This window comes from Rhipicephalus sanguineus, chromosome 6, assembly GCF_013339695.2.
Source record: "Rhipicephalus sanguineus isolate Rsan-2018 chromosome 6, BIME_Rsan_1.4, whole genome shotgun sequence".
Classification (NCBI taxonomy): Eukaryota; Metazoa; Arthropoda; class Arachnida; order Ixodida; family Ixodidae; genus Rhipicephalus; species Rhipicephalus sanguineus.
Genome location: NC_051181.1, coordinates 123,570,223 through 123,593,212, shown reverse-complemented (window position 1 = coordinate 123,593,212; position 22,990 = coordinate 123,570,223). Strand labels below are relative to the sequence as shown.

The 22,990-nt window shown below is 47.8% G+C and overlaps 1 protein-coding gene across 1 annotated transcript in view; it reads right to left on the bottom strand.

Moving 5' to 3' along the window:
* Positions 1-671: 671 nt before the first annotated feature.
* Positions 672-22,990, bottom strand: part of LOC119396326 (solute carrier organic anion transporter family member 74D) — a 28,908-nt gene continuing 6,589 nt past the window's right edge. The window contains exons 2-9 of the mRNA XM_037663495.2: positions 13,865-13,951; positions 11,537-11,731; positions 10,980-11,144; positions 9,831-10,026; positions 6,040-6,184; positions 3,761-3,933; positions 2,165-2,235; positions 672-1,238 (exon numbers count right to left, since the gene is read on the bottom strand). Of these exons, the coding sequence (XP_037519423.1) occupies positions 943-1,238; positions 2,165-2,235; positions 3,761-3,933; positions 6,040-6,184; positions 9,831-10,026; positions 10,980-11,144; positions 11,537-11,731; positions 13,865-13,951 (1,328 nt within the window). The 3' untranslated portion in view covers positions 672-942. The remainder of the gene's footprint in view (positions 1,239-2,164; positions 2,236-3,760; positions 3,934-6,039; positions 6,185-9,830; positions 10,027-10,979; positions 11,145-11,536; positions 11,732-13,864; positions 13,952-22,990) is intronic.

The window sequence follows — 22,990 nt, the reverse complement described above, 5'->3', positions numbered from 1 at the left end:
ATAAAGGCACTTCACGCACTTTTAACCCTGCATGCAGTTGCCCAAGAGCTTGCTCAATCAAAACAAAGTTTGATCATCAACGAGAAGTTGCCGTCCACGTTAAAATGTAAGTTATTACGCATTACGCGGTGTACAAGTACTCCTCGATAGCATTCCTAGTATTCGTCTTTGTTACGTCACTTGCGAGACCGCTATATATATAAATAGCGAGCATCGACATCATCGCCGTATTAGATTGCCATCACGCGGAAAAGATGCGTAAGCGCGAGACGTGACAGTCCCACAGACGCGTCTTGGACAGAGAGAGAAATTGAGAGCAGCGCTGCTAACAACCCGTTGAAGGATTGCAACGGTCAAGCGCAAAGCGATGCACACCTGATTAGCATGGAGGAAGGTAAAACGCAAGAACGGAGCGTCACGCGAAAATCTAATAGCCTATTTACACAAAATTTATTACGTGATAGGCAAGCGCCCCGACTGGTCGGCTTGCTTTGGTAACGACCATAGGTGCTCGCGTTAAGGGGGACGGGAGGCAACGTGAACAAAGTTTCACCGCAGCCTCCCCCCCTGTTGCGGATGCTGCAGGTGCCTAATCCAACTCAAGAGGCACCGCACACTGAGTCCCAGAGAGCGGGAGGGGCGCGGAATCGGACTTGCTGAGGCTGGAGGAATCCCGTGAAAATCCCTCCTAGGCTTTTTTTTTTTCCTTCCTTCATGGTTACGAAACCATGTGGACGAAACTGTCTACTGATGTCACCGGGGCCGCCATCTTTGGACACGATACAGCACGGTGACAAGCTGCTTCCGTGTCGTCAAGAACAGTCTTATCTATAAACTCGGGGCGTGCAGAGCCGGGTTCACTTCGTGATTACGAAGCAGGAAGATCCCCTCGCGGTTGGGCAAGCGGCGGAGATAACGTGCATGCGCGGGTTCCGTGCAGCGTCACGTGGAGTGAGTTATGCCGGGGTGTCCGATGTGACGCATGAATACCACGTCCTCGTCCTCGTCTCCGCTTTCCTGGTCGGCCCGCAGCTGGCACGAGTGGCGACCGAACACGTAAACGGCGAGACTGAAGAGCGCGCCGAGCACGATGAAGCCCATGGAGACGCCGTGCAGCAGGTAGCGGAAGGTGGCCGCGTCGTAGACCCAGCAGTTGCCGCGCGCGCCGCAGTTCACCTCCCAGACGAGGCACGACGAGTCCATTATGGCGCCGTAGATGACCGGGTAGGGGATGAAACCTGCTCGAACACGAAACACGCATGCAAATATTTTTAACCTCTTTGAGCTGGTTTTTTTTTTTCTTCTGGAGGGGGGGGGGGTGTGCAAAAAGAACTTTAAAAGAAATGTCACCAACCCTTTAGCTATCATTAAGGCGAGCACAGGCGAAAGCCTATGCTCTTACGAGGCGCTCATTAAAGTACTCAGACGTTCTTGTTGTTAATATGCATTTCATTTGCTTCACTTTAATTTCATCTTCATTCACATCTGATTCATCATATGCACTTAATCATCATTTCTAATCGCTTCACATACTCTTACCAAATTAAGTATTTTGCTGTTAGCGCCATTTGATGTATCGATGACGTCACCTGACTTTCGGTACCATTTGTGTTTCATGCAGGCCCGTAGCCAGGAATTATTTTCGGGGGGGGGGGGGGGGGGCACTTGCTGAAAACCTTGACTATTTGAGAAAAACACCTATTGTCATTATTCATTTTTGGTAAAAACACCTACTTCACCAAAATTTCGGGGGGGGGAGGCCTGGCTCCTAGTACACCCCCCCCCCTGGCTACGGGCCTGGTTTCATGCAATATAAAGATTTCGCCCAATTAAATTCTTAGGGCACGCGATATGATTATGAATCACGCGGTAGTGGGGGATGCTCCGGAATAATTTCAACCACCACTTGCTCCTTAACGAGCCCTGAAATGCATCTACTCTGAAGGTTTTTTTATTCTCTTTTTTTTTAGCTCTATTATGAGGTGTTGGTTACCATTAGTAGCATCAAAGCAAGACGGTTACCAGGTGCTACGCCCGATCCGTGGGGTCGAGTTCTGCACTGTGCACTGTACATCAACACATTTTTCTTTTCTTTTTTTTCTTTTTTTTTTCAGCAGTGCAGCATCAGTAAGTGAATGGGCAAAATGAGAATCTCAAAACGCACCAAAAATCAAGGCCAGTGTGAGCAGAACCGCAATGGCAATTTTCTCCTCTCTCGGGTGTAGGCAGCTAGGCCTGCAAAATATAAACGATAGTTCAAAGACACATGCATTTTTGTTTCTTTAAAGAAATGCTCACCTTCATGGCGCTACACGCAAAACTCGTGTATCAAATCAGCAAACAAAGACTTAAGTGATCCTTAAATGTAAGAATTCAGTTCCTTCTGTTTCGTTCTGAGGTAAGGATGCTGTTAGTGCGGTCGCCTGCGAGCTAGCGATTCTCTGTGGTATCAGTCTCAACGGTGAACGTATAGTAAACCCAAAGACAGTGACATGCATGTCGGGCGTGAGCGGAGAGATGGTGATAAGCTGGACAGCACGTGTTACAACACTCAGGCGTCCTACGAAACATTAAGTGCATTGGGGAACATGGTAGCACCTGTTGAAAGAGTCAAGCGGTTTTTCGGCACGGCATAGAATGCCTGATTGCAGGCCTAAGTCGGAAATCTTTTTCGATTTTTTTCTCGTTCGAGATATTTTTTTATTCATTTGTATATGAAAGTATGGAGAGGTATAGGCTATAGACGGATCTTCTGTCAGGCGATATGCACTGAAGTATAGCATAACAGAAATAAATAAGTGCATGTAACTCCGTTTTGTGCAGGTAACGCAGCAGTGAATTTGAAAGAGAACACCACGTCTACTACACCTTCGGTACCTATATGCAGCGATTTCTATGTAATATTGGCCTCACACAATGCTGATTAGTATCTTATAAACAGAGCCTTTCCTGAAGAACCTGGCGATTCCACTCACTAACTCTTATTGTAAAAGCAAATATACAACTTATGAACTCGATCACAATGGCAGCTTTTGCTTTTAGATTACAGCTTGTGTTGGGACTAGTTGGAAAGTACACTTTCACTTCAAAGAACACTTAGGGTTGGTTAATATTGATAATCGGTTTAGATTGATAAATTGCACTCTGAAAGCTTTAACGACGTTAATTTCACCATTAAAGGTTTATTAATAGAAGAGAAAACCGTGGACAAAGTTGCATTTGAAAATTTCGCCACGAAATCACCGCGCGTGCTGTCACGAAATTCAAAGTGTATTTTTCGTTTTTGGCGACACTGGCTCAACTAAATTTCCTGAAACATGGTATGTTAAGTCTCTGGCCGCCTCAGACGACAATGTTCTTCACTGTTACCGATCGGGAACTACGTTTATGAACTAATGGATGTCGTCAAAATCTATGACGGCACGGCGACTAGTGCGCGAATTTCAGGGTGGCGTCGCCACACGCATTTTCTTTTTGCTCGTTTTCTCGCTTATCAAACGTCTTCTTGGAGAAAGCGCGGTGATTTTGGTATTGTGAAAGAGTAATTTACTAATACGAGGAAAATTTTTTTTCTCTTTAGTGTTCTTTTAAAGAGCTGCGCTGCGAAGTAGAAACAGACAAAGGGACTAAAATTTTTGCGTTTGGGTTAGCACACACTGCATCACAGGCGTTGCGTTTGACGTCCCGCGCCTTAGACGAGAATTATACTAAATTTACACATACTATAACGATTAAAGGAGCCGTAAGCAGTAGTGACAACCTGATGCCGATGAGAACGCTGCCAGCTTTGGAGGTAGCGAAGACCATCCTCGCCAAGCCTAGCACTGCCACGAAAGGCACGAACATGGTACACTCGTTGAAGCAGAATCCCGCGCTTGCATTTGACGCGTAGGTCGTGCCTTCCGGTCCTAGCAGACACTGGCAATCGAGCAGCTGAAAGATCAGAGCGTCAGGTTTACATCAGTAGAGAGAGAGAGAGAGAGAGAGAGATAGAGAGATAGATAGATAGATAGACAGATAGATAGATAGATAGATAGATAGATAGATAGATAGATAGATAGATAGATAGATAGATAGATAGATAGATAGATAGATAGATAGATAGATAGATAGATAGATAGATAGATAGATAGATAGATAGATAGATAGATATATAGATAGATAGATAGATAGATAGATAGATAGATAGATAGATAGATAGATAGATAGATAGATAGATAGATAGCAAATGAAAGGCAAACCAGATTGCGCCTGGTTTGATACCGTACAATGACAGCGAAGAGGAGAGGCGGGCAGGAATGGAAAAAGTAAGGGTAGGAGAAGAAACAAACGAGAACAAAGGATGCGTGCGCACGGATAACAGAGTTCGTCACGCAATCGCAGACGGCCGTAGAGTTTGGCTGTCCTTACAACATGCAGCAGCGGAATATAGGCATCGAGATGTGCTGCATGTGCACAACATCGCACCGCACAAGACAATGACGCGATACCTCGGAAAAACAAACAAACGCGGTGTCTTACTTGTTTTATTACGCCAGTAATCTCGCGCCGGCTTCAGTGTCGTCCGGGTGCATTTGGACATATTCTTATTGCTCAGATGCGATTAAATTTCACCAAAATGGCAATTCTGAGTACGACTCCCCCCTTCTTCCCCCCATCACCCAAACCCTAAAATATTGGGGAGAGGCGAAGCATCTAGGTAAGGGTGTTTCAGCACCACTAACGTGACACCTGAGGAGAGGCGAAGCATGCAGTGTGCGTCGAAGTTTCCCACAGCAAAATCGCTCCTAATGTGCAATGAGAGACAGCAGAAAAAGAAAAAAGGAGAGACAGAAGAAGAACAAGGCCCTGACCGAGGTAATTTGCCACATTGTTTTGAGAGAGATTTCGTTGATGAGGCACTAATGGGGCCAGGCCTGAAACCCGTAATGTATGTAAGGGTGTTTCAGCTCCACTAACGCCTTCGGAAAACTGCGTCGGAATGCAGGTTACCCTAATGTGCTTCTTCTTCTTCGTATACATGCTCGGCTTCAGTTCCCTACGGCATGTAGGGAAGGGTGTTTCAGCTCCACTAACGTCGTCGGCTATTTGTTGGGCTAACTGTTGCCTTCTTCATTTTTAGTGGACCGGTGGCGAGTAAAACACCACCACATTGAAGATATGTTTCAAGAAGTGTTGTTTCAAATAGATTACTTTACCGTAGAGATCCACGTTTGTGTCTCTGCTTTTGGATAAGAAACTTGGGCGCCTTGGTAAATTTCTTCGGGGATTCTGACACCACTGCTAATCCAAACATAATGTTTTAGGCAGTAACGACGAACCTGTAACTCATAGTATGCATAATATGGACCGGTGGCGAGTAGAGGGATTTACCCAATTTTTGTGGCGCATACCCGTTATGGTGGACCGCGACGACGACATGGCACGCCGACGAGCCGAGACCCTAAGGTGCTTCGCCCCTAAAAAATTAGGGGCGCCGCGGCACAGGCGACGTACATGGTTACACACAAAATCTATCCATTCTTCCACACCCAGCAAAACGATGTTCAGTTACAATTTTTCTTAAAATGATGCTTTGAAAATTAAATCAACAAAAATAAGCATTTTAGCATTTTTGCTCCATGTCACGATGGCGCAACTGTGAACATGAGAGAGGGCCACAGCATTCTGATGAGACACAATACACAGCCTGAAATCTATGGTCGATACTTCTAAACTAAGCTACAGCCAATAGCAACACAATCTCATGCCACAGTGCGGCTGAGCACGAAGTCGCAGGTTCGATTGTCGAGCGCTGTTGTTGCATTCCGATGCAAGCAAAGTTAACACAAGAAAACGCGCTCATGTTAGTACTTGCTTTGTGTGTCCGTTAGAGAAGCTTATGTGGTTGAACGTAAGCCACTGATAGCTGCAGAGTCGGTTTGACGTTAAACGCCCACAAGTCGATTATACACCTTGCAAAGCAAATGGAAGGAATTCCGGTAGACAACGTGGTTAGATAGCTTGCACGTAGGTGTATGTATTGCAAGATATGCTTACTTGTTTGCTGTCCGAGTTGTTGAAATTGTGACATCCCGCGAAACAAGGTGAGAAGTAGTTGGTCTGCTCGTCCGGTCCGCACACGGGCTCAAACACATCCGTGCTACAGGAACAGCGGGAGTTACACTCGTTCACCAGGTTCAGCCTGCGTTTCCATGAAAACGGAGCGGCGCTCGGCATTCGCCCCTGATATTCTGCAGCGCTCTCAACTCGCACATTTGTCGCGAAAGCAGGATGAGTAACTTAGGGCGAGGCGTAATCTTTTTTTCCCTGCGACCAGCAATTTTATGCATGTGCTCTTTCATTGGTATATCCCTAACATTCTGTCTCTGCACCTTCGCACGAAGACATACGACAACAAAACCTTCGCAGTAGTTCGTTGGCTATTTTATTCCGTTTCAGTTTTATAAGTCGCGGGTTCGCTTCCGTTCCGAAGCCGTCACACTCCGATGGAATGCTAAAACGCCCCACGTGCTGTGGTTCTGGGGGCACCGCAAACAATTGCGGTCACACCTACTCGGGAGCACACATCCCCTCTACACATGTAGGACGTGTCTCACAGCTAACGAATAGTTTTAATAAATTATAATTAAATACATAAATTAGTAGCAGTATATATGGTCTCAAATCTATAAGCTCTATCACCCTCGACAGCGTTTTAGTCGCCAAAGTGACCCATTCTGTTCGTAACGCCGGTGGTGCGTCCTGTACGTCGTCAACGATAAGCTATCCAGGTATTTCATCCTAATTTTGTCAATAAGGCACGCGATCTTCCCCATTTATTGTCTCTCGAGTTGACCGACAACACTGGCACTTAAAGGAGGGACAGTCGGGGTATAATTCCGTGGCTTACTTCACCTTAAGTTCTGGCAAGGGATGCTGCGCGCACGCCTTATCGCTGGGCCCCCACCTCAGATAACTACGACGGTCGACGACAAAGAATAAAGCTGAAGCACTCCGTCTAAATGGCTGCCGATAAGGCACATACCAATGTCGAGGGTTTTTCGACACCGGAAATGGCGCTATTGAGCGTCCTTGGCTGTGTACGGTGAGGCGTATACGCATATACACGGCGGCTATTTTCTATAGTCCTTGCGCGATGCCTACCGCACGGTCTGCAATAACGGTGGTACACCCTAAGAAAGAAACAATAAACAGTATGTGTTACTCTTTTCAGTGAACCCTGACTTGCCAGGTATATGACTCCCTTTAAGGAGACCCGCTAACTCTCTTTTGGGTCTCACCACTCTCCGACGAGAGTGTAATGATCTCAAAAGAGAGTTCAAGAGTCTCTTTAAAGAGAGTCATATACGTGGCAAGACTCATAAAAAAAGAAACAAAGTACAATTTTTTTTTTACGGCGTAGTGTAGTGAATGGAGCATTATAACCACCCTAATTCCGACAGCGCACATGTACCGTATTTACTCGAATCTAGGCGGGCCCCGATTCTAAGCCAACCTCCAAGATTCGCAAGGCCAGAAGAAAAAAAAAAGCCTTAATCAGTGTACTCGAATCTAAGCCGACCCCCCCCCCCCCCCCACACTTTTACACATCGTCTTTTCGAAGAAAAAAAAACATTTGCTTAGATTCGAATAAATTTGGTACATAGTTTCAAATCAGGCGTATCTTTTTTTCTTTCTTTTTTTACACGACACGTACTCAACCGAAAGTCATTCGTTTCCTGCCTGTAAAGGCGGAATTTTGCACTTTACTCCGGTTAACATGAATGATGTGCCTTAGTTTTCATTATTGCGTTCATTTATTTGTTGATTCTTAAAATTACGGTAAAACCTCGGTGATACGATCGCGGCTCGTACGAATTTCGGGGTGATACGAATTTTTCAGTGGTCCCGACCAAGGCCCATTAGCCTGTAATGTATTGGAGTACGGTTGTTGCGAACCGATTTGCACCCCGCGACGTTTGATACGAACGTACGCTAGCTCACGGGCACGAACAGGTGCTGTCCGCGCTGTCGCGGAAGACGCGGCAGTCACGCACGGGCGCGTTGTTGCCTCCGAGATGGTGCGCGCGAATCTTGGAGGCCTTTAGGCGCCTTCGCGTTTAGATTACAGATGACGTTGACGTAGCGCCTTTTTTTTTCCCAACGCGTTGACGCGTGCTCCTGTGCTCGAGGAAGCAGCGTCTTTGTACTGTGTTAACACGTGCCTGCCACGTCGATGCAAGCCATGTCCTCGCGATCAGACGTTCTACGAAACAAGACTGAAACTTGGGCTGCGGGTCCGTCATGAAGTCCAATTAAAGGTGGACAAAGACCCCAAGAGACGAAGCGGACGGTCTTGGCAAAGGAGCTTGGCGTCTATCGTGTACAAAGCGCTTCTTAAGTCACTTTCGCAGCACTACTTTGGTGTCATGCAGAAAAGCGCAGCACAAGTAGGAAGGGGCTACTGGCGGTCACGGGGCACAACACAGCTGGTTCATTAATTACACACACGCGCATGCACCTTATATTTACGAGTACAAGTATGATCGTTGATGTCTAAAAAAATTACTGGCAATCATTCAGAGCTGTTCATGACGTCGCGGCGGCCCTGAGAAACACTAAATCAAAACGTATGCCAACTTTTTTTTATCGCGTACTAATTTTCCATGCTTTCTGGTGATACGAATTTCGAATGATACGAATATTTTTGGTAGCCCCGCGAGATTCGTATCACCGAGGTTTTACTGTATACGGTTAGAAGAAATGAGATTTACTTCGTTAGGATCCAAGTGGCACGCGTTGTAGTTCTTCCTCAACGTCTCTACTTTGATCGTTTGCATCACCCTTGACAAAAATAGCTGAGCCAAGCCAATTAATCTATACACGTGAAAGTAGCCCGTGAGATTCACCATCGCAATTGTCTGACATTTAAATGCTGTCGATTCACAATGCCTTCTGAAGAAAACAAAAGAAAAGCAAACCCTAGTAGATTACACAATACTCTAAAGCGTGGACCAATTTTTGTAAACACACACATCACAAGGAAGGGCAGGTGAAAATTACAGGTGTTGTCGACAAATATCTACTCGGCTTCCAGTTCTTTTTTTTTATGTGATGTTTCCGAATACCTATGGCACCGTTTTTGATAAAAGGCGCATATATATCGACTCTCGGAACTGCAATGCCCCAATCTAAAACTTAGAATAACGTTTTTAGGCGAAAGCCTTAGATGCCTCATCAAAGGCGAAAATTGACCGTCGGCGTCCCGCGGCGTCGGCGTCAACGCGAGTGACGAAAAAATCATCATCATCATCACGTGATGATGTCCCCATATGACATCATCACGACGCCACGGATCGCCAAATTTTGCGACGTCCAAATTTGGCGATCCAAATTATGTGACGTCACGCGATGACGTCATCACCTGGCATCGTCGCTTGGTCAAAGGCGGGCCGATCACGGAGGCACTGCAAAACCAGGTGAGGTGCAGAAAACTTGCAATGCCTCCGATCTTGGAGGCAGTGCGAAACCACGTTACGTTCAGAAAGCTTTCAGAGGGAGGCGGGGCCGGGGGGGGGGGGTGTGATCAACACATCGACTGGGAAGAAAAAGAGGGTGGCTTTCGCTTTCGAGTCATATTGGGCGAATGCATAAGGGACCCTGTGAATTTTCTTATCGTGAGTTGATCAGGCATTATCGACTCTTAGTATCCTTATCTACATATAGTACTTGATACTATATGTACTTATACATATAGTACTTATCAACGTCAGGCCCTATCGACATAAAGTACTCAAGTACAAAGCAAAACGGGTCAGCAAAACACGTCACGTGATTGAGTCACCCACTCGCCATTTGGCAGCGGCGTTCCGGCCATGTTCAGCTGCTGGCAACCAAGCATCAGAGAGGCAGCGAAGCATGCGAGCAGTAGCACGTCGACGACCAAGATGTAGGCGGACACAATGCCCGCGCCTGGCTTCAGCCTCCGGGCCACTGCGCCGCTGAACAGCACGGCCAGCAGCATGGTTACTAGAGAGGCCGAGCCTGCAGAAGGAACGTACATTTAGTAGTAGCAGTAGTAGTAGTTGTAGTAGTAGTAGTAGTAGTAGTAGTAGTAGTAGTAGTAGTAGCTGCCAGCGTCGTTTTTCTGTTGTTATAAATAGAAACGAATAAGGAATAGCCGGCTGTCGGCACCTTGGTTTGCTAAAAAAATATAGTTTTGCTCATTTGATTCGTTCAAGAAAAACGCAAAACATCCAGGTGCAGCAGTATAAAAGGGCTAATGCTGACTGTTATGCCATTATCGGAGCAATGACGTCATCTCATATGACTGCAAGACCCCGCCTAGCTTATCTTTATTTAGGTAGCACACTATATACGTATACGCTATAGTATACAATCACAGAAAGGTAAGGATAAAGAAAGGTAGCAAGAATACGTGGCTTCTTTCGTCTTCATACAGTTGAAGTCTCAGATATTCATTTCGATGAACGACAAACCCTTTCAAGCGTTTCACACTATGAATGTTGACTATAGAACGATATAGATCATATACGAATGATTTACTTCCATAGACCCACGACTCTTCTTTTCTCTCTCTACAGGAAGAAATGACCCACGATGAAACCTCACCAGTTCACAGTAAAGCCCCTGAAACTTCGTACAAAGTCTGAGGGGCAAGGGTGAAATGGAAGGACTCCAACAGTGTATGCCCTCCCATCTTCAAACACAGCACTTGTGACGGGGCCCAGCAAAAGTACGCAAGACATGGGATTTCGCATGTTCTTTCGCTTCCCTGTCAAAAGTGGCATATACCGTTGAAGACGAACCATTTCCCGACTTTCCAACCTTGCAATGACAACAAATATACCCTAAACTTGTTACAGTGGTGACACTTTCGCTTCGCCTGTGATGCGTTAGAAACGTAGAATGACGACTGCGAAAGGCGCGCAGAACATCTTTCCGCGTCAGCATCGAAGTTGTCTACGGTAACTTGCCTGAGAAGAGGCTGGCCGTAGCCGCCGAGCGCCTGTACTGCGTCTCCATGTACTTGGGCGTGGCAAGCAAGAATCCCATGAGGCCGTTCACAGTGAACACGAGCGCGGCAGCGTGACAGATGAACAACGGAGTGCGCAGAAGTCTCTTCACAACTTCTTTAAGCTCTTCCGAAGAAAAAAAGAAAAGACAGAAAGACGAATCAGGTCAATGAAACAAACCAGAATTCCGCAAGCGTTTCCGGACTGCGAACAATGGAGATCGTGAAGGAAGAAAGAGGAACCAATGGCCCTATGGATCAGCAGGTCCCGGGACCATGACCGTAGGGATATACCATGACCATATAAGGGACCTGACCATAGAGACCCATCGGTCCCGTGAGGTCCCGGCACCTATGGGTCTCCATGGTCATATCTCACCATAGGTCCATGGCGGAAATCCCGGGACATACGGGTCCAGAAATGTCGGTCAGTATGTGGGACATGTGTGGGATCGGTAATTACGAAGGATACGTGAAACGCGGTAAGCGTGAGAGGAAGTACACACGAAATGGTCGTACCTACAGCGTCAACGGTCGCCGTGCCAGAGGCGAGGCTGACCCTGTGGTCGACGTCGGCCATCCTGGTCTTCCACAACTTCCTGGGAAAGAGCAGCATGGGCAATGAGAAGACGATGACGAGGACCCCGATGAAGGCGTATCCCAGCCACCAAGCACCGATCCAGCGAGGATCCCTTTTCATGATGCCCGGGTCCACTGGCGAAGAAGACGGACATAATCGTAGCGTGCATTAGCGCGGCACATCATAAGAAAGAAACGGATGAGAAACGTACGAAAAGAAAATGGACGACAAGCTCGCCCGAGCAGCAACCCTTCGGGACGGGCGTAATCAGGAGCCTGTCGCACCACTGTTCGTCGAATCACAAGCACGCTTTTTTCCTACCTTATCTCTACTTTTTGAGAATTTATTCCTACATATGACCTTACCCAACTCCGCAACGCTCACTGAAGCCTTTACGCTTGGGGACGTGGACTTTCGTAAATACAAGCCTTGCCGAAGTAAGCATTTGCACCCTTCCTCCTCCTGAGGAGGTGGATGAGGAAGAAAGGAAGGATAGGCAGGGAGGCCAACCAGACGAGCATGCGTTTTGCCCTACGCTGGGAGAAAGACATTAAGAGATGAAAAGAAAGAAGAGGAATGAAGGTGCTGTCAGAGTGGTACGTGTGTGCCTGTCTATTACGTACCTACAGTTGATCATTGAAGCCGGTGGTTTTGTAGCGTTAGCTACACTTGCCTAGCCGCAGCCCATTTCGCGTGTATCGTCATGAGCCGTGCTGCGCATGCGCGAGGATCAGTGATGTCACGCAGCTGGCTCACCGGAGCCGGCACCTCACGCGCTCTCCGCCACCGCCGCGCTTGTCTGCGCGTTAGGGAGGAGTGGCGTCGTAGCGGCGGCAGACAAACTGGCGCCGGCGCGCGCGCAGACTCCGCCACCGCCGCGCGCGACTCGCCGCCGCCGGTCTGCGCTTTCCGGAGGAGTGACGTCGTAGTCTTGGCAGACGTATTGGCGCCAGAGCGCGCGCAGCTATTCGCCTTCGCTGTGCAGTCGCCGTCTGACACTGTGCTGGAGCCGCTTGATAGCGCCTCTGACTGGCGTTTGCAGGTGGGTAACGCCATGGAGAAGGACAGCGCAAATGCTGCCCAACGGCGCAGAAGAGCCGAGAAGCTTTTCTCATCGAATCCCGAAGTAGTTGCCTGGCAATTAGCGGTTCAGCGTACGAAGAATGAACAGAAGAAGGCTAATAATCCTAGGCAATCTGGAAAGCTAAGAATAATCAGCTGAACCTTTGCTAACGCTACGTATATCCTGGCATAGCCGAGCTAAGTCACTGCAAATTTTTTAAAACAGTAGCAATGCCCGCGTTGCCTTGCTGGTCTGCGACACATGCATAAGGCCACGGTCAGAGGAGTCAGAAACATGTGATGACTGTGCCCCGCTCAAGACAAATAACTCCATTTCCCCTTTTTACAAATAATTGCCCTTTTTACAAATAATTTGTGTAGGGTTGTTCCACAGCGCTATTCGCCCGGCAGCGGCTACTTGCGGCCGCATGGTCAGAATCGGGAAGGCCCTGCATGGTGCATTGTGTACGGAGCGGAGTCGCTGATATCAAGGCGACGTAGCGTACTGCATATACTTTTACCGGCTGTTATGGAGAGTGTCGACATCATAATCCAGTTTACAGCAGTGTAGTCGAAAATTTTTGAGCGTAAAGTGAGGAATCGCAACGTATTTAGTAAATTCATTGCGAAGGAAGTCTTTGGGCAGATTTTGGGAATCCGAAAAATACCCAGAGAAGACCCTCACAAATATTTACTGTCGTTCGTAGTAGAGTCATAGCGGCCGCGGCGGCTCATTTCGATGGAGGCGAAATGCGAGAGGCCCGTGTACTTAGATTTCGGCGCGTGTTAAATAATTCCAGGTGGTCGAAGTCTCCAGAGCCCTCCACTACGGCGTCCCTCATAATCATATTGTGGTTTTGGGACGTAAAACCCTAACAATTTTTATTAGTATAAGAGTTTTTCGGATTTGTGTAGACCTGCAATCGGTTTCTAAAGCTCAAGCTGCGAATTTGCGGACTGGGCCTTCTTTCTTTCAACCATGTATTGAACTCTGCCAAGTGATCGATAACCGTTGTTCCCAATTCAACTTCTCCAAGTTGTTTCTTTAGTAGTATTATTGAAACTTTATACAAAAGAGAAAATTCTTGGAATGAGTGATTGGAACCCTGTTTAGTCCAGGGCCCCTTTGGCCTCGGCACTATCGTTAATGTCGTTGGCTCCCACACAAATAACACATATACAGGTACAGCTGTACACATACATACCATAAGGTATCTCGTAATGGGACAGGCAATACGAAGCCAAGAAGAAACCCATGGAGGGTCCAAACAGGCGAAGCGCGAACATCGTACCTGCAGAGAGGAGTGCGAAAAGAGATAAAACAAGATATGGCAAAGTATACAATGCACAATGTACGGACAATAAAAGGTGAGGGCTCTGTGCACGTGTGTGTTCTGTTTTGTGGCAAGAACTTGGAAGAGGTCACTAAAGAGAAGCGTTGCCTTAATTATTGTGGCGGTGGTGGTCATGTTGCTACAGGCGGTGTTAGCATAGCAGACATGGCCAGAAATGGCTCCGCCCAAACGTTTGTTTAATTGTAGCGTACACAGGAAAACAAGTTATTCTCGAAAGCGTGCAAAAAGGGTGCGCGTAGGTTTTCCCACGAATTATTATACCCTTTTACACCTTATTATCACTATTTTGGAACAGTAAACCTTTTCAGTAGGGTGCTAACGTTAACACCCTCTGGTTCGCATTAGGGGTGTTGCTTTTTGCCCAAGAAGCGTGCAGGTGACGCGTACCTATAGTTCACTACCAGCCACTTAACTTAGTCTCACCTACAAATGTTAACAGTAGTGCCAGACGACTTCTTGCGTACTAAATACACAGAATTATTAGTATTCCGCAATCAGGTTTCTGCGACGGCACAGCGCCCCTTGCTCCAACAAACATCACCACATCATCAGGAACAGCAAAGCAGTTCACCTCTCACACTCTCTATATTCTAATACCCTTTCTTTCATACCTTAAATTCTGTCCTTCCCCACTGCAAGACAGCATGCTGGATATTTATCTTCCGCTTAACCCCCTTGCCTTTCTCGTATTATTCATTTCTCTCTGTTAGCTTCAAAAGAAGCTTTGTAAGCCAGAAGAGAAGACGAAATGAAAGGCGTGTGTATATAGACTACTCTTCGGTTCCTGCCCCAGGTGCTTGTGACGTCCCCAATTTTTACAGCATCTGCCTGTCGGATATGGGTTATCATTTGAAGAATTCGACAAAGAGCCCATTCAAAGTACTTCGAACACTCGAGCTACCTCCACCAGAAGGTATTTGACAGAAGGCAAAATACATTTTTCAATGCGGAAACTACTTAGAAAGCAACAACAACAACAGGCGAATGAACGGGTGCAGTAAACACAGTTTGAAATTCGTGGTGCCAACTTCGTTAGCGTGTTACGTCAACTGTTTCCACAGTTAACAAACGCACCATGTCACAACTTGCTTTAGTCGACAGGAGGCTCCAAGTTCGGATGAAGACTAGAGCGACGCAGCGGCAGGTACTTACATCGCAAAGCAAAACGCTTTCCAGACAGTGGAAGCCCCCACGATAACGGATTACGACAATAACATCGCTACGTTTTCTTTCTTTCTTTCTTTCTTTCTTTCTTTCTTTCTTTCTTTCTTTCTTTCTTTCTTTCTTTCTTTCTTTCTTTCTTTCTTTCTTTCTTTCTTAACAGTACGCGTTTCTCGAAGTCGAGCACAGTAAAGAGAGAGCTTAAGAAACAATGACGAACGGAGAACGCATTTATAGCCTTCTAAGAGGGGGTCACCGGTCACCATCTCATCTCTGTTATGATCGGCCTGCCTGGCTTGGTGCCGCTTTGACGCATGAGACGTTGCGGCTAGGACTACCCTGATTTCTTCCGGGTCAGCGGTTCCAGAGATGCACCAAGAGCGGCGACAACACGAAGGTCGTTCGTGTAATATTCTCAGGTTGTCTGCGCCCCTCGTAAAACCCTTTGGGCACGCCTGACCGACTGACAGTTTAGGAAGAGTTGTTGGCCGTCGAGGCGGCTTGCTTTGTCGTCAAGGTGCCCCGGACAAAGGACCCAGCGACTGGGAACCGTCTGCGGATGCATTTCCCACGTTCTCCGTGGCGCCTTGTTGCCGCTGTTTCCACAATTCGTGGTCTGCCTCGCGCATAACCATCATTGCAACAGACTACGAAATTGACTTCCACGAAAGACTCAACGTCTTCGTGCTGTGCCGTGTGTGCGCGGTGGGCAGGTGTTTTTCCCTCGCCATGGGACGAACTGGATGTGCCTCTTTCTCCTTTCGTGGGTTGGGAAGGAGGCGACGTTTCACCTTCCCCTTTTGGGGGCGGAGGTGAAGATGGAAATTTTCATTGGACTGTCCTGGCCTCCATTGTTTTTTCCTACAGGGAACCCTGGGAAGACCAGGACATAAAATGCGAGCGCCGATGCGCTCCCGACGAGCTCTCACAAGTTCTCTCAAGCTCTCACGAGCGCCGAGAGCTTCCATGATGCTAACCCCATCATGTAGCAACACGCTACCTGTAAATAAACGTTACTGTTAACAGCTCTGGGCTCCTCTCCTCGACATCTCCCCGGGACTCTGGCTGGCTCCGGTCATCTGGGCAGAACCCTGATTACATCAACTGGATGGCAGCGGTGGGATGCTGCTGACAACTGGAACACTCCAACTGGTTAGCAGCAACGGGATGACCCATGCTTGACTCGGGCCTCAACGATATGGTGAGTGCTTGACTTTCTTTGAGTTTTGCCAGGTTTTAGCTTTTGAAGTTTTCTAAATCTGTGTGTAATCTTCTGTGCGTATAGGCTTCGTTGTACCGCTACCATACGTCACAGCTATTCACCATTTTAGCTTTCATGTTCTAAAACTGGCAGTGTTTTACCGTGCGTCTAGGCTTCGCTTGTTCGCTACCTAACGTCGCGGCGGGTAGAAAGTCCTCACTCGTGAAGACCATGGAGTTGGTAAAGAAGCTAGAGAGACCAGACCTCTTACTACTGTGTGAAGAGCTGGGAATTAAGGTTGGGAGAGAAGAGAGAGAGTCACAGCTGATTAAGGCTATTCAGGAATGCGGGGCGGAGGATGATGAAATTGAGGAGTGCTGGGAGGAAGTTGAGAAGAACAAAAGATGGGCTGAAGAAGACAGGATAAATGAGAAAAGGCGATTGGCTTTAGCACTTTATCAGGCATCAAGTAACCCGAATAACGGGATAGCACCCTCAGATAAGAAAAAGAAGGGCAGTCCTGCTAAGTCCACGTCTACAGTGAGCCACTCAGAAGATCGAAAGAAAGAAAAGGCGTTTAAGGCTAGGAAGCCGGTTGTATGCCACCGTTGCAAAGAGCTAGGTCACATCGCAATCGGCTGCCGCAAGCCTAGGAATGCTCTCTGTTTTCGGGACAGCAGCGACAATGATCTGGAACCATTGAAACCCCCCATTCAGGAATTAGTTGAGGAAAACGTACCGCGGGACTCTGCCGCAACGTTTGATAGTGTACATCCGTGCTCTTCGACAAATGAGGTGACCACAGGGGAACGCCCGTGCGCATGGCAAGCAGTTGAAAATGAAAGAGTGTGTTTGCCATTAGCCCGCGTTGAGAGTGGGGGACCGTTCAGACTGCTCGCCACGAAAACTTTGGTGTCCCAAAACCTGCCCGAGCATTATCCCTCTCAGAATGATGTGGATATGCTGTCGAAAGGCCTTTGTTTTGGTGACGAATCGGCGGCAGCTATGACGGATCCGATAGCCTGTGAGTCTGCTCATGAGGTTCCGGAAGCAGAAAGCGCAGACAGTAAAAGTTCAGATGATGAGGCGCTTAGCTTACCACGAGAGGAAGAAGCGCTTAGATTAGCGCGAGGTGATGACTCTCATCAAGGAGAGACATCTGATGGCGAGCCGGCTGGTTTAGCAAGTGTCGATTGTAGCGTTGTTTCTGAAGTGCAGACAGCTAGAAATAACGCCGAGGATAAACCAGTTGAGCCGCCTGGAGTTTTGAGCAATTTACTTCCGAGTATTATTGCCGAGTCGGGGGAGCGTTCCGTGCCGCCCCGAAAGAAAAAGGCGCCAACGAAAACTTCGGGGAAAGGGGAAAGGTCCAAGTTGCCTCGAGCGGAGACTGGAAACCCCGAAAAAGTTCTCTAAAAGTCAAAAGTTGCGGGTCTCGCACAAATCGAGATTAAGCATAAAGCGTGCCGCGAGGGCCAAGAAAAAGAGACGCCGAAGGGGTCGCTCATCTTCGGTGAAGGCTAAACGGTGGAGCAAGGCGAGGTGGTGCGTACGCGACTGTAACGACAAAGGTCCTCCCCCAAGTTTGCGAGAGGGTGACCGCTGTTCGGGGAGCTCTTTGTCGAAGTTCGGGGCCCGCGGAGCAAAGGTCACCGCCACTGTGTGCTTCGGACAGGTTGGCTTTTTGTCCCTCCGTCGCGATCTGGCCCATCGACAACTGTGGTATGCGCGTCCCCCCAGAGCACGTCTGAAAGGGTGCCGCATTAAATTACGCAGTGTCACGAAGGATACTAAGAATTTGTCTTGTATCCAGTTTTATTATTGTTTTGTTTAGCTGTCTAACGTTTGCATGTCTGCCGATGAGCAAGGACTGTGTCGATTTTTGAAAGTTTTATTTTCCTCCTCATCTTAACTGCAGACATTAAGATATTTGCTAAACTGCTTGTTTGCTTACATTTTGCAAAAGCTAGCACCCGAGTAGATGTTAACTAACGCTGATGTTAACAGAGAAGTAGGCTGAAGGTAAAAGCCTCTGTTTAAACCTTCTGTTCTTGCAGTGAAGTGTAGGTTTTGTTTCTCTGTTTTATGTTTTACGCGCAAGTTTATCTTAACAGAGAAGTAGGCTGAAGGTAAAAAGCCTCTGTTTAAACCTTATGTTTTTGCAGTGTAGTGTAGGTTTTTGCTTTTGTTGATTTTATTTTATCCGCATAATGTTCGGACAGTGTAAGGCTACCAAGAATTTCTCTTGTATCCAGTTTTGAATTGTTTTGCTTTTAATGTTCGCGTGTCTGCAGATGAGCAAGGAATATGGCGGTTTTTGTAACTTTTATTTTCTTCCTCATGATAACTGCAGACATTAAGATACTTGTTGTACTGTGTTTGCTTACATTTAGCGAAACGTAACACCCGAGTAGAGGGTTTTGCGCTAGTTGATTTTTAACAGAGAAGTAGGTTGAGGGTAAAAGCCTCTGTATAAACCTTGTGTAAATTGCAGCACACTTGTTAGTATGCGCATCAGTGTAGTGTAGGTTTTTTGTTTCTCTGTTTGTTTTCTTTTCATACGCGCAAGTTTGATTTTGAGTTTTACTTATACTGCGAGAGGCGTAATTCATTAACTACCTCCTTTCGTTTTGTTTCGCCCGTAGCACCTGCGTGCCTTGAACGCTGTGAATCTCTCTGGGAAATGATACAAAACGTAAGGCTGTTGATTTGCTTCGCACGTAGTAGGTCTGAGTTTGTCATGGCTTCGTTATCTGATTCTTGAGTTTCACGAGTGAGCGCACCAATTGTAAATTTCTAGGGAGTTTTACCAAAACTGTAACCTGGCATTTCTCGAGGTCAGTTGAGTGCTCTATGTTTATTGTGCCTCGGGTCTTGCGTGGTTCGTTTCCGGCGTTTGCTGGCCATGGCTCAGGTCCAGAGATTGGTGCAGCCTGCGTCAACGTCTACAAGGGAGCAGATCTACGGTCTCTGCGGAGTGCTTTGGTGCTGCAACCCCTTCGAGACCTCCTGTGACGGTGGACGGGCTGTTATGATCGGCCTGCCTGGCTTGGTGCCGCTTTGACGCATGAGACGTTGCGGCTAGGACTACCCTGATTTCTTCCGGGTCAGCGGTTCCAGAGATGCACCAAGAGCGGCGACAACACGAAGGTCGTTCGTGTAATATTCTCAGGTTGTCTGCGCCCCTCGTAAAACCCTTTGGGCACGCCTGACCGACTGACAGTTTAGGAAGAGTTGTTGGCCGTCGAGGCGGCTTGCTTTGTCGTCAAGGTGCCCCGGACAAAGGACCCAGCGACTGGGAACCGTCTGCGGATGCATTTCCCACGTTCTCCGTGGCGCCTTGTTGCCGCTGTTTCCACAATTCGTGGTCTGCCTCGCGCATAACCATCATTGCAACAGACTACGAAATTGACTTCCACGAAAGACTCAACGTCTTCGTGCTGTGCCGTGTGTGCGCGGTGGGCAGTGTTTTTCCCTCGCCATGGGACGAACTGGATGTGCCTCTTTCTCCTTTCGTGGGTTGGGAAGGAGGCGACGTTTCACCTTCCCCTTTTGGGGGCGGAGGTGAAGATGGAAATTTTCATTGGACTGTCCTGGCCTCCATTGTTTTTTCCTACAGGGAACCCTGGGAAGACCAGGACATAAAATGCGAGCGCCGATGCGCTCCCGACGAGCTCTCACAAGTTCTCTCAAGCTCTCACGAGCGCCGAGAGCTTCCATGATGCTAACCCCATCATGTAGCAACACGCTACCTGTAAATAAACGTTACTGTTAACAGCTCTGGGCTCGTCTCCTCGACATCTCCCCGGGACTCTGGCTGGCTCCGGTCATCTGGGCAGAACCCTGATTACATCATCTCCCCTCGAGCAGGACTGCGGTACTTCCAAGATAAGCAGGCCGAAGGCTTGACCATTGCACTAAGCACCGTTGCATCCCTCGCGGATTCTTCGGGGCCTCCGACGCGATACGAATGGCAAAAACAGGAAAATAAAAAAATCCAGTTCAGGTTGTTGTGTCAGTGCCCAGGCGCGGCCGTCAAAGCACTCAGTCTCACCCCCCCCCCTCCCCTTGCTCCCGGTCATCCGGTCAGAGAAAAGCAAACGATAAGCGAGAGCCACACGCGTTATCGCCACCTTTCGTCGACCCAAACAAGATGATCCAACAAATCCTCTGCTCCTCGGGACGTTTAATCCACGCGCTTCCGCGCCAGAATGTGCAGTGTTACCTGAAAAAGGCCCTGCAGTCGCCTTCCTGAAAGGTAATCTCCAACAATAAACGTTATCGCAAACCTTGCTGACACAGCACCTGCAACGCGACTCGGCCAGGAGTCAACCTTCTCGGCCAGGAGCAAAATATCACCTGTGCGCCTTGAAAGCGATGGCGGTGTTCGTAAGAGCAGCAGACCTCTACGAAACACTACAAGCAACTCACGCGCGCGCGCGCGCGCGCGTGTGTGTGTGTGTGTGTGTGTGTGTGTGTGGTGTGTGTGTGTGTGTGTGTGTGTGTGTGTGTGTGTGTGTGTGTGTGTGTGTGTGCGTGTGTGTGTGTGTGTGTCATAGTCATCATCTAGCACCTGGAGAAGTAAGCCAGGCGATAAATCAGGTTAAAGGGACACTAAAGTGATCCAATGAGTAAGTTAAGATTGATAAATTACGCTCTCAAAACTTTGTTGGCGTTAATTTCACCACCATAGGTTTATTAAAAAACAGAAAATCAAGGACAAAGTTTCATTTGAAATTTCGCTCCGTAATCTCCGCACATGACATCACGGATTTCAGTGTCTTTTCGTATTTTGGCGACGTTGGTTCAACAAAATTACCTGAAACTTGGTACGTTACGTCTCTCGCCCCCTCAGAGCACAATGTACTTTACTTTTATCTATTATGAACTACGTAGGACCCAGCAGACGCAGTCAAAATTTATGACGTCACGGCGATTGGTGCGGGAACCTCGAGGTGGTGTCGTCACCCGCATTTCCTTTTTGCGCATTTTCTCGCTTCTTCTCGCGGCAAGCGTGGTGATTTTGGTATCGTCAAAAAGTATAATTTACTAAAATAAGAGAAAGATCGTTTTTCTCTTTAGTATCCCTTTAAATTATCCGGCAATAAACATTGTTATCATTGTTAAACATTGTTATCTTTATCTACCCATAACTATAGCCAATGTGCTGTGGAGTTTTCACTTGCGACTGTAGCGCCAGAATACACAACCTAGCGGACAAAAGAAGCAAAACTGAGCCGTGACTGGAGACGACGCGAACGCGGCGCGCGCGTCTCTGCTTGCTTTGAGTGGGTGGACCGTAGCCAGACTTGGCCAGACTATAGGGCGGACGCGTGGGCGCGTCACATTTGATTCGTGACCCTAGCGGCCAATCTAAGCAACACTGGGCCGTCCAACGCATGGAGGAAGGAAAAAGTAGGAGGAAGCGTCGCGCAACACAACTCGATCCAAAGAATGAAGAATCGGTCCGACACGTGACCCACGTTATAGATGGCTTCCACTGACATCACTGAAACCACCGTGTTGGAGCACCAGCATCGGGGTACGCGACGTTTGCGATGACACATTAATGTTATCAAAACATCACATGCATGTTCTTTCGTTATAGTTGAGCAGAGGCGTTCCTGCCTATCACACTGAAGCAGGTTAACCGCAACTTGTTTGTCCTCAAAGCCGCCATTGTGGAGTGCCAGTACGTTGAGAAGGTGCGTCCATGACGTCACGTGCAAGCTATCTATAGAGCGCGAGTTCAGCGCAGGCAAAGCTACGGCAGCTCAAACGCACAAACACACTCCGCGAATAGGCTGCGTCTCAGAGATCACGTGTTGGACCGACTCTAGTGAATTGAAGGAGCGTTCGCTTGCCAGCACTATTAGCTGCGTTATATAATGCTCCCCCAATATTTTTATTCCTCCGCGTTCCAATAAAAGCTACGTAGCAACCAAGGAGGCTAAATCTCATTGGTAGCAACCCTCTGGTCAGCAACAAAGGAAGTTTTTTTTTAGCTTCTTGCTCATCAGCGATGCGCACGGCAGAAATATGGCGTCCCCCACAAATCTCTTAAAGGGGAAGACGCAGTGGACCTCCGTAGAGTTCAAACGAGGGTCTATCCAAATTTGTTGCGATTGCACAAAATTTTTCCGACGTTGTATGAGCGCGATTGTCCGTGGTGTCGCGACTTGCCACCAACCCTCTACCATATCTCATGGGGTTGCAGTAAAAGGCCAAATAACCTCAACTGCCTACACCATAAGTACCACATAGAAAATTCTTTGGAGCAACGGGAGGCACTCCTCGCTAGCTCGGACCCGGAGGTGCAACTAGCGCTCCTGGACCATGTCCGGCTGGCGGGACAAGCCAGTGGAGCCTTGGACATGGGGCCCCACCCATCTAGCTCCTAGACCCCTTCCCTTTTCCCCAATAAAAGTTATTCTTCTTCTTCTTCTTCTTCTTAAACCCCCTTAGCTACAACCAAAGTGCATGGTTACAACATCAAAATACAATTAAGCTCCGGCCACTAAACTACGGTTCACCTGTCTTCCTCCCTAAGAGAGTTGCACCAGCTAATTTTCCTCCAAAGTGCAACCAATTTTTGCCTGTTAGTGCAACCATTA